This window comes from Dermatophagoides farinae, chromosome 6 (genome assembly GCF_024713945.1).
Source record: "Dermatophagoides farinae isolate YC_2012a chromosome 6, ASM2471394v1, whole genome shotgun sequence".
Taxonomy (NCBI): Eukaryota; Metazoa; Arthropoda; class Arachnida; order Sarcoptiformes; family Pyroglyphidae; genus Dermatophagoides; species Dermatophagoides farinae.
In genome coordinates this window covers 3,020,013-3,032,874 of record NC_134682.1, presented here as the reverse complement: position 1 = coordinate 3,032,874, position 12,862 = coordinate 3,020,013, and the positions used below count along the sequence as shown (strand labels likewise).

Sequence of the window (12,862 nt, the reverse complement as noted above, 5' to 3'; positions counted from 1 at the left end):
AATTTCGAAACGAAAACTCTACGACGACGATGAAACTTTCATTTTCTCATCATCATCATCATCACCATCATTGTTCTTAGTGTTTAAATCTTTCAATTGTTTTTTTTTCTCTCTCCCATTCGTACATTTCAAATACGATATATATTTCTATAAGTAAATTGAGTACGAATAAGAGAGAAAAAAAACTTTGAGAAAATGGAGAAAACTTTTTTTTTGTTCCGAACAAAAAAAAAAAAAAATTCAGTGGTCGATTCAGGAAATGAGCTCACAAAGAATAGAAAGAAAAAAAAACATCAACGACCATCATGGACCTGTTGTAGCCTAGGCCAGGCGAAATAATGGATACATACACACATCTCATATAAACATGTAGAATAATCGTAAATCGAAGCTCATTTAGAGGAAAGAGAGAAGAGAGAAAATCCACTTTTTCGATGAATTCTTTATTCCGTTATATGGATATATATGTGCTGTGGTGAAACACACACACGATCTTGAAAAAACCGGGATCTATGATTGTATGTGGAACACAAACAAACGAATACAGTGAAAATCATAAAATGACTATACACTGATATTATTACTACCGCGCGTTAAGAAAACAAAAAAAAAGCGAATAATAATAATAATAAAAAAAATGAAAATCTGGTGCACCAGCCAACCAACGAAAAAAAAAAATATACCGACCGACCAATCTCTATACCAAGTGAGCAAGACAATTTTATTTTATTTTTCAAGCTCATAAATCATATACACATGGGAACAAAAGAACGAACCAACATCGATTGAGAAAAAGATGGAGAGAAAAAAGTCAAAAAGTCTTCAAAGTGTGTGTGTGTATGTGTGAGTATGTATAGGAAAGAAAATGAGAAAAAAAAGAATCTTGAAAACCCAAGATTTTTTTTTGTTTGGCCCTAGACCTACATGTAGAATACATTTTACAAAAATTGGAATACATTATATTCACATCAACATCATACATACATCGATAAAAATCGATTATTCGAGTGCGAAAGTTCAATTCATTTCACTCTGGTCCTCTCTCTCTTCAATCATATAATGATTCTAATGACGTGATATATTAAATTGGTGGACAGAAACAAAAAAAAATGGATCGCCAAGGGAACAACAACAATACAGCAACAATAATGAATCGAATCATATTGAGAATGAAATGAAAAATGATTCAAACCAATTTTTTTTTTGCTTTGTGATGATTGCCACTGAATATTGGAATCATTTTTCTTGATTGAATGAATGAATGAGAATTCTGTCCATTCTGAACACTTTTATTCGACCACATCATAAACATCGTTATATTGAAGCCAATTGTTTTTCATTTTTCATCATGTTTGGTTACTTTGATGAACAATCATAACATATAGTTGGGTGTGTTACATTTAATGCGAAATGAATGTCTGAATTTTTTCAAATTGAGAAAATTTTTTTTTTTAATCTCTCAAAAAGAAATTCGAATAAATTCGAGCAAAGTTGATTATGTGTGTGTGTGTGATGATGATGATGATGATGATAATAAATCAAATGTGATCATCTACCACCAACAACACAACGAACCATCAAATCATCATATACCACCAACCATGATCATGATCATAAAATAGTGAAAAGGAAAAAAAAAAGACTTGACTATTGAATAATCTAGACTAATAGTAATATAATCTATAAATACGAAAAATTTTTTTTTCGGATACTGATCTTGTATAGGAAAAAAAATGAATGAATGAATGAATGAATGAATGAATCTACTAGGACAAGAAATGAAAATCAACTACCACCACCAAAACCACTATTCAATATAATAATAATAATAAATTGACCAGAATGTAGATGCCAATAATATTCAAACAAACAGACTGGGCAAAATGAATGAATGAAACAAGGAAAGCCCAGAGAAAAATAAAGAAAAATCCAAGCTTAGATTCTCTATAGATTTAATATTATATCATTATTAATATTATTGTCGGCCAATAGGGCTAGTTTTTTTTTTGGTCATTCACTTTCATTTTAGAATAGTATATTCACCATTTGTATTAGAATATTTTGATGTGACACATTTATATTGTACCATACACAAAGTCGTGACTAATGATGATGATGATGATGATGATGATGGCAATGAAATGATATTCGATGAACGAAATAAAATAGAATCAAATGAAGTGAATGAATGATGGTTTTAAATGCATAGAGCAGGTGTATGAGAAAATTTTCGTTTAGTTTCGTTTCGTTTTTTTTTTTTTGTTCACATTCATTCACAAATGGTGGCTGATAATGATGTTTTTTTTTTTTTTTTGCTTGTCTTGGTAGGGAAAATTTTGTCTGTGTATGTGACAAGTACCATATAAATAGCATATATACAGGAATCGTCTTATTTGTTGTTGTTGTTGCTGTTGATATATCTCATTTGGACATACACACACACACACACACACAAATTAGCTAAATGAATACAAATGACCATTTTTTTTTTGATCTTTGTTTTATTTCTGAGTTTTTATGAACAATTTCTTTCTTTCTTTCTTTTTTGTTTTCTTTTCTGTTGTGTGTTCCTCCCTTTTTTGTCATATGGAATGAATTTAAATGATAGTACAATGATTCTGGATCATCAAACACACACACACACACACACACAGAGAGGGACAAATACAAAAAAAAACAAAAGAGCAGTAAACAAAAAAAAGCAAATGTCTTTTTGGTCATCATCATCATCATCATAATCGTTATGAGTGTATGCAAAAAAAAAACAGGTACAAACAAATGATTAGAATTCGGAGAAACAAAGAAAAAAAAATATATGATGGAATGACCAGAAATAAATCTTCATCATTCATTATATTTTTTTTTCTTCTTCTTCTTCTTCACTTGTCATACCGAAACAAATGGACAATGATGAGATTTTCATATGGATTTCAGAATGATAAACAAAAACAAAAAACTTACCCGATTCTCTTTGAGCGTTGGTAGGCTTATATTGTAGACAAAATTTCTATATATTTATTTCATGTAAAAAATGATAAATGAAAATTATTAGATTAAATTAGATTTGATTCATTTGTTCATATTTACCTGGCACCGATGAGAAGATAATCACCATCACGGTCCAAAAATTTGAAATAATCTTTAGCTGTATCATTTCCAACAAATAGATCAAAATCCTCTGTAAAACAGCAACAACAACAAAAAAAAATATGAAAATTATGAGTAAAATAATGAATTTTTTGAAAAAAAATGAAAAATATGACAATTAATAATCAAACGAAAAAAAAAAAATTTTAGTGAGAAAAAGAAAAATGAACAAAGTCAGCAAAAAAAACACACACACACACAACGTGTAATGAATTGAATTTTGAACTATTGTCATTTATAAAAATTCAAAAGAATGAAAAATTATGTAGAAAAAGTGAGAAGGGAGCTGTGTTCGTTTAGAGCAATTATTATGAATATAAATTAGATCAAATGTGGATCCACAAAATGTGTTTGTGTGTGTGTGTGTACGGGATATGGTAAAAAGTTTTCATTTATTTTTTTCGTTGAAACATTGAAACAAACATTTAACTGGATGGTCAGAAATGTTTGTGACCATTGGTCTGGTGTTTTATCCTATTACCCTATTATTATTATTATTATTATTATTTATCGAGGGTGTCTGGTGACCGTTAATGTAGAGCTGAGATGGAAGAGTAACGATGTAAACGCGTGCGGCGGTAGGTACAATTTGTTTTACCATTTTTTTTTCTTTGGTCATTTCAATTCAATTCTATTATTGTTCAAATTAAGTCTAATTAAAGTGACAAATGACCCGAGAATAAAAACTCTTTGGAACAATAACAACAGTCCACAAAGGAGAAAGAAAATAAACCAAACACACACACACACACATACAGATCACCAATGGTGGTCTCTCTCCCTCTCTAACCATATTATAATAGATCTAAAACTAGAAAAAAAAGTTTTTCTAGCTTATTTAGCTAAATGGATATTTGGTGATAGAAAACAAAACAAAACGAAAACTTTCAGGATCAGTAAAATAACCAATGAATCCAACATTGTCCATTACCCATAATAAGTGAATAATAATAACAACAACAATGACACATTCGATCCTATTTGATCCACTCATTCGAATTTTTTTTCTTTTTCGTTTTCAGGAACATTCACAGTAGACAGTCACTGTTAGTGTTTGTCATACAACAAAAAAAATGACAGAATTATACAGTAAAAAAATATTGATCAAAATGAATTACCGAATGGGGTAATTAATCATTATTTGATTCGGCAATGTAATAGTTTAATTATGGCCACCGTTCTGTTCTTAAATTTCATTATTATTATTTAGTCTCTACACATGATTATGAATATATTGGTTGATGATCAACCGAAAAAGTGCTTGTGGTTCCAATGATTTCAGGAACAAAAATTATTGATTTTTACTCAATGAAATTTTTTTTTTTTGCTCATAATTGACATACGGAATCCAAATATACCACCATTCCATAAGTCACAACACACACACACACGTACACGAAATAACACTAACAACCCGTTTTTTATTCATTTATGGTACATAAAATTCCAAGAATTTTCCATTAAAATCATATCATTTGGGTATAAGGTTTTTCACTTTTACTTTCATTTTCTTTTTTTTTCTTTGGTTTCAAATGATCTAAAATAAACAAGAACATAAATGTGAATAGGAATGGCATTGGAAGACAACAACAACAACAACAAAAATGAAAAAATAATCGATCGACAAAATGCAGTGAAAACATGGCAAATGTTTTCACTGCATTTTTTCTCAATTCTTCGTTTTCAAACGACGAATTAAAATGGGGAAAGAAAAATAAATTCAAGCTGGTTTCGAAAATTTTTTTTCCCTTTGGTTTTTTTTTCATTTCTCTGAAAACATAACACACTATGAACGTTCGAATCACATGCCCACACACACACACACACATATTCACATCAGCAGAATTTTTTTTTCTGTTTTGTTCTCAGAATTTGAAACAAAGAAAATAAAATAGTGCAATGCAAAGCAAGCCCATTATGATTGTCATTCGTTGTTGTTGTTGTTGTTGTTGCCTAATAGAATTGAATTCTGAAAAAAAAGAAAAAACAACAACAAAACGCTAAAGGCAAGAATTACCATGATGTACGAATCCTTCATTCGCACTTCAATGATGATGATGATGATGATAATTTTGTGAAAACAAAATCATCAAAAGAAAAAAAAACACAGAAAGTTATTTCAAACTAACTTGTGAATCTCATCTTATTTTTTTTTCTACCAACCATCACAATGTTATTCCACACTTGATTACATCATCATGTAGTTCATTGTTTGAGAGTGGAGTGTATATATTTACACTTTTATTATTGAACAATATTTAAACAGAAAGATAAATAGATGGAAAATAAATTCAGACTACAACAATCTACTACTATTTTGGATGAATGAAAACCGATGATCAAGAGAAAAACAAAACGAAAAAGAATGTCTGATTGGTTTGACATGAACATAGAGAACATAGAGAATCTCTATCTCTGTGTTTATTGAACTATCTCTACAAGAGACACGCGTTACTATACGGCAACAAAACTTTCATTGAAATATTGATATATTCTATCAAGGAGATAAGAAATCGTACATTCGACAACGAAACGAAACGAAACGAATCAACCAAAGAATAAAGAATAAACTCATAAAGAATCAACCTTAAAATTCGTAAAACTAGAGAATGAATGTGAACATTGTGAAGTGAACAAAAAAAGGCGACGAACAAACGGGGAAAAAAAAGAAGAAGCAAAAATTGATCGATTTTTGGATCGTTTTGTTTTGTTTCATCTCGTTCGTTCGTTCGTTTGTTCATTTGTTACTTTCGAAAAATACGAAAAAAGAAAGGCAAAAAATGATGATGATGATGATGATGGTGATGGTTAGGTTAGTTTTCTTTTTCTCTTCGTATTTCGATCGGTTCCATGGTTGTCGCCCCAAACATGAAAGAATGGATACTTTACGTTACTGTTGTGTTTTTGTTGGTGTGTGTGTGTGTGTGTGGTGTCCATTAAATCTTTAGGATTTTTCTTTTTTTTTCGTTTTTATTCTTCTCATTGTATGTGTTTGGCGCCCTATACAAAAAAAAAGATTTCGAACGAACGAACGAACGAAAAAAAAACGAGCAATAGTTTCAATGTGGCACCATATGTTTCTCCATATCTTTGTCTCTCTTTTGTGAACATTATATCTTCACACATGTTTCAATTGGAATTTTCTGTTCGAATAACGATTTTTTTTTCGTATCGTCCAGAATCACAGTGTGTGTGTGTATGTGTGTGTGATAGATGTACGATTGGATCGAATATATGGAAAAAGAATTTGTTCAAAAATTTTGTTACACCACTATCATATACCATTTTTTTTTTTTTTTGAAACTTTTCTTTCTTACATTTACTGGTTTGTATATATGACGACAATATATATGGTCACATGAGATCATCATCATAAGTAATTTGTGTACATTTTACATGATCATCATCATTATTATTATTATATGGATCATAGTCATCATCGATTTCAATGATGATGATGATGATGATCAACCATCTGTGTGCATGTTGGTGATGGTAGTGGGTGTATGTTTTTTTTGTGGTCGATTCTGTTGGTATTGTAGAATCTGTGACATTCATTCATATATTATTTGCATATTATGCAATTGATTTTGGATTTTTTTTTGCGTTGCTATCGTTGTTGTTGTTGTTGTTGTGGTTGAAAAAATTTGCATTCAAAAGTAAAATTCATAAAAAAAAAGAAAATTTGTCACATAAAAAAAACGAGAAAATTGTCTAAATATCGACCACCGTCATCATCATCATCATATTATTCGGAACAATAACAATGTCATCTGTCATTTTTTTATGTTCATAATGTGGTCAAAATTGAAATTCAGAAGAAAAAAGACATAATGATTGAAATGCTTGGATTTTCTGAACTAAACCAAAAACGAAAAAAAACGATTCTCCAGATGATTTTTGTTTCTTTGTTTTCATCATTTAATTCAAAGCCAAAGAAATTGAATTTTTGAGAAAAAAAATCCATATGGCACAACTACGACCCTGGCGATATGATAATCATTTTGAAAAAGTTTCTCATCATCATTTTTTTTCTCTATAGACATTTTGTTGTTGTTGTAATTGTTGTTTCGGCTTTCTTTTTTTTTCTCTGGACATTAAAAGTTTAAATTTTTTGATGATGATGATTTGAAGAAAGATAAACTTGAATATTTATATTCATTTATAAATACTAAAAAGACCCGCAAATAAACAAAACAACAAAACAAAACAAAACAGAAAACAAAATACAGACGGACACATTGTAGCTTTGTTGCTTTTTTTTGGTGGTAATCTCAATGTGTTTGCAATGTGCTATCATTGACAGTAATAGTTTGACAAACAAATAAAGACAAGAGAAAGAATCAATGAAAATTTTTTTTTTTTGATTCCAGTTTGTTGATTGGTGGTTAAAATCAATGAATGAATGAATCAGACGTTGTTCATCATCAATAGACATCAACCAATCAATCAATCAATCAATCAACCAATCAATTTCATTTGAAAATCGGATTTGAATTGCAAAGAAATGTGTTGGCAATATAGAAAAAAAAGACAGAAATAGATGGAATGAATGAAACATTGAATTGATTGAATCGTTATGATAAAAACAACAATGATGATGATGATGATGATGATGAACAAACGTTTTTCTGATTTTTTGTTGATGAAAAAATGATGATAATGAATTAATGATCGACACTAAACACACACACAGTGGAAATAATCAAATTAATTTTACAGCAACATTTTTAAAATTAAAATTATAGGGAAAGAGTTGTTTTTTTTTTTGGTTTTATGGTTTCCAATGGATAAGAAAATGACCAGAAACTAGTTAATATGAATTGAAGCAATGTATTTCATTTGAAGGACACAAACACAAACACATAGAAAACATAATTTTTTTTAATCATCAGCAATTAAGACAAAGATCTATAGAGGTGAGAAAACAAAAATGGTAATGGATTCCAATTGAATGGAAATTGAATTCATGAGAATAAAAAAAAATTCAAACCTGTAATCATAACCCGTACAAATTTTTTTTTATTTGAATTTAAAATTATACGAGTGAAAATTTGTTGGAAAAAAATACTATTTCAACATCTTATTGTATTTGGTAAAATGATATGATCGAAATAGAATTGATTTCTATTCATTTTTTTTCTATTGATTCAATCAATCGATTTATTGTGATTGCCAATCACACCAATCACAATGAATCAATCACCAATTGATTGATTGATTTGAATATTGTTCCAGTTTTTTTTTCTGTAAAATGTAAAATCAGTAAATTGAAGTAGCTATTATTTATTTAAATATTTGATATATTGAAAAAAATTTTGAAAATTGATCAATAGAAAATTGATTTGTTTCACTTTTCAAAGTTGAATGTTCGTTATAATCATCATCATCATTGACCTTGGAACAAGATTTTCCAATTCAATGTGGATGCTGGAAAGCAGAAAAAAAATTGACACAATACTCGAGTGATTATTAAAGTAAATTATATATCCATCTATCCACTAACTATGTAGCCACTGAAATGTTTTGCAAAAAAAAAAAAAAAATTTCAATTCAAAATCTCCAATCATTCAGATGTGTGAAAAATTTAAAATGAAAAAAAAAATCAATCAAACAAACAAACAAACAAACAAGTTGACCAACCAACCACTAAAATGCAATAATTTAGAATTGTTATGATGATGAAAAAATAAAATGCAACTAAAGCTTAGTATAGTATAGTATAAAATGAAAATGAAAATTTGATGAAAACTATTAATCCTATTGTGTGTTTATATGGTTGAGGTTCAAGTTTAGAAGTTTACCATGGTCCAAGTCATCAATGGTGATCATAACGTGATCATCATTGATCCCGTTGGTTTTCCATTCAATATTTTATTATCGTATCTCATTACAAATTCAGGAAACGAATTTCCACCAAAAAAAATCACTCTCTCTCACACAGTCTCTCTATTTACCCAGACATCCAGTTTCCGAAGAACTAATATTTTTTTTTTCAAGAAAATAAAAATAAAATGAGACATTTGAAACATCATATATACAGTACATAGATATTCGACGAATTTCAATGATAAAAAAAAACGAAAACAAACTTTGGATCGTTTTTTACTATACTGAAAAAAAACACTTCCTGCTGGTTTGAAACGAAAAAAAAACAAAAATTTCAATGATAGTGGTGGTGGTCAGATATTTATGCTCGACATGGTTCACACTATTCAGTGCATGTGTGTGTGCGTGTAAGATAAATATTTCAACAGCAACAATGATGATGAAAGAATATCGAAAGTGAATAGAGTAGAAAAAAAAGTAAAATAAAATTATTCAATAAATATTTCTTTTATTCTTACAACATTTCATATTCGACAATTTTTTTTCAGTCGAATAGAAAAAAAAATCACGACCAACTACTACTACTTCTACTGTTGAGTGTGTGTGTGTGAAGGCTGCCAGAATCGACGAACAAAAGAATAAATTCACAAAATGTGAATGTGAAAAAAAAAATCAAATGAAAAACCATAATGTAATACATGCAACAGAGCTTCATTGATAGTAATAGTTGTTGTTGTTGTTCCAACAAAAGAAAAGGGGCAGAGAGAGCGAGAGTTTCATCATCATATCATCATCATTTCTCAGAATGGAAATAATGGGACCTTTATTTTGTTTCCATACATTTAGAGTGCATGTGTGTGTGTCTGTTTGTTTGAATGTCTCTGGAGGCAAAACACAAACGAATGAAATTCTTCTAATTCAAATAGATAAAAAAAAATTCCTATTTACTTGACAAACATAATACAGAATGACAGAATGAAAAGTCAAATAATAAAATGAAATGAAATGAAATGCAAAAAAAAGAAGAATGTCAATTCTCTCAAATCGGAAAAAAACCGAAGCAAACCAAACTATAGTTTACGCCCACTTTTTTTGTTCGATGATACTAACCACATTTGCATTGGAATCTGAAACCTGAATCACAAGTCCAATATATGAAGAAAGACAACGGAAAAAATGAGATAGAGAGAGATAGAGAGAGAGATAAATAAATAAAAATCGTTAGAACTTTAGTTGAAGAAAAACCTTGAAAGAATTGTTACAATTTTTACAGAATATTATGAAAATTTAATAATCTAATGAATCATTTTATCAACCTGTCCGATTCTGTTTGGTCATTTTAAAAGTGTTTTATTTTTTCAATATATAATCATCATTGTCATCAATTGTTAATCATTATTAAACCATATAACAGTGGAAGAAACATAAAAAAAAGTTGATCCAAAAAAGAATTTTTTTTCAGCCAAGATGTACATCTTGAAAATACTAGTGGGAATTGTTTTTTCCTTTTTCTTCTTTTTTACGGTTAAAACCCAAAACAGTTTCAACTTGATTAAGATGATGATGATGATGATGACGATGATGGTAGCCATCCAGTGAAAAACAAGATGAAGAATAAAATAAACAACTTGAAAAAAAACCGAATTAAAACGAATGACAATAGTATATAGAACCAGCAAAAAAAAAAAACAACTTTGAATTAATAATTAAACTTGAAAACTCTTGAAAATCAAGTATGTATGGCTGGCGTGTGTGTGTGTGTGTGTGTGGAACTAAACTGGTGTCATGAGACCAAAAATCATCATCAGCATCATTTTCATTGAATTTTTTCACTCATGAAAATACAAGATTCCTAAAGGAATCTAGTGAAAATCGAGAGACAAGTGAATATATCTTCATTCAGATGGGATTATGTCATAGTCTAGTCTAGTGTTTGAGAAATGGCCAAAAAAATGGCCCTATTTTCAAGAGAAATTTTCGATTCATCAACATGTTCACATCCCACACACACACACACACAGTCGAACAAAAAAAGATTAATTAAATAATTATGATGATCAAAAAAAAAAAAAAAATGCAAAACAAGTGGATTGAAATTGAAATATGCGATATTCTTCAATATTTCAAGAGTATCAAAAATTCCACATAGAAAAACGAATAGTCAGAAAGAAATGGAACAAACACACACATACATACACACAGACCAAGGGTGGTGTGGTCCAGAAATTGTATTTGTGTTTGTGAATTTTATTCTGACTGTATTTCTTTTTCATTTTCTTCGTTTTTTTTATTATGCAAATTCAAATGGTGATGACACATTGCTTCACATTCATTTCGTTCATTCATTTATTTACAATCATAGTCTATTGCCTCAATGGCTTCAATGGCAGTTTGATGAACGAGCAATATTTTTTTTGTTGTTGTTGTTGCCTCTTTGCTTTTCTCTTCCTCTCTCTCAAGTTTTCAATTCACGAAACAGGCAAAGCAACCAGAGAAAATTATTATGGTCACAAAGTTGAAAATGTGTTGTCCAGAATATACAACAACAACAACAACACACATTCAAGCCAACCAACCAACCAACCAACCCATACACACCCCGCGAAGCGAATAATTTTTAGAAAGAAAAATGGATAAAAATATGCAAGATGTTGGCACACAACAAACGACAACGACGAATCATGGTCCTTGGCTTTTTTTTCATTGGAACATTCAAAATACAAAAAAAAAAAAAAAAAAATATTCGCGTATGGGGACATCGATCATTTTGGATCTTCATCATCATCATCATCATCGTTGGTTCGTTTGTTGTCAACGCTGGGTTATTTTTATTTTCACTATTGTCGTTATAACTTTGGTATGGTTTATGGGGAATAGTGGTGGTGGTGGTGGATAGAAAAAGAGAGAGAGAGAGAGGAAGGGACAACATTAACATTGTATCCATAATGGTAATCAATCAAGACAGCTGAGACTTTTTTTTCACTAGTGTGTGTGTGGACATCCGGACAAATGAATCTCATTTTTTTTTCTCGGTTATAAACAAAAATGGCCCTATTGGGCGGTGATAGTGACGTGTACGTTAATTTTCAAAATTTGAAACATACATTGGAGTGGGAAAGGAAAGAAGAGGTGACATTTATCATTACTAAATAGTGTAATAACTAATGGCCATCATAGTCATCATCATCATCATCATCATCATTGAAATTCAGTAGTGAATCCAGGAAATGAAATAGTCTGATTAAATACGATTTGATTTGAAGGGAAAAATTGGATTGTCATTATTCTCATCATCATCATCATCATCATCATTATCAATGAAAATGAGAAATTTCTGACCAGAAAAAAAACCAAAAAATTTCAATTACAGCTACCGTATACCGATTTAATAATGATAATGATGTTTTTTTTTCTCTGGATGATTCATAAGTAGGTGTGAATGAAAATGGATAGAACCGAATGAAAAAAAAATTCATCTGTGAACCACTAATGCTTCAGTTTTAATCAATGAGTGTGTGCGTATGAGTTTGAGTGACAAAGACAAATCAATTAAAAGAAGAAAAAAAAATTCAATTGCCAAAACCCACAATAAAGAAGCTCAAAAAAAAATAATAACCAATCAATCGAGAGATCAAAAAAAGGATGAATGAATTGATGAAAAAGTGAAAAAAATAAATCATCATCATCATCGAATTCAATTTCAATTCAAACAAATAGATTATAAGGATTGATGTACATACATGAATGAATGAATGAATCGTGAAAAGAAAAAGAAGAAAATTCCGGAAATTTATTCTGAATACATGAAAAAATACAAAATGAGTACCCAGAACTCTGAATATATATATAGTACAGCGAAATGAAAATGAAAAAAAGGGTCCATAAT

At 29.6% G+C, this 12,862-nt stretch overlaps 1 protein-coding gene across 3 annotated transcripts in view; it reads right to left on the bottom strand.

Moving 5' to 3' along the window:
* LOC124493250 (semaphorin-1A) overlaps positions 1-12,862 on the bottom strand; it is a 33,742-nt gene that overhangs the window by 6,311 nt on the left and 14,569 nt on the right. For all 3 annotated transcript variants that reach the window (XM_075731752.1, XM_075731753.1, XM_075731754.1), the window contains exons 3-4: positions 3,088-3,178; positions 2,962-3,007 (exon numbers count right to left, since the gene is read on the bottom strand). In XM_075731752.1, coding sequence (XP_075587867.1) covers positions 2,962-3,007; positions 3,088-3,178 — 137 coding nt within the window. The remainder of the gene's footprint in view (positions 1-2,961; positions 3,008-3,087; positions 3,179-12,862) is intronic.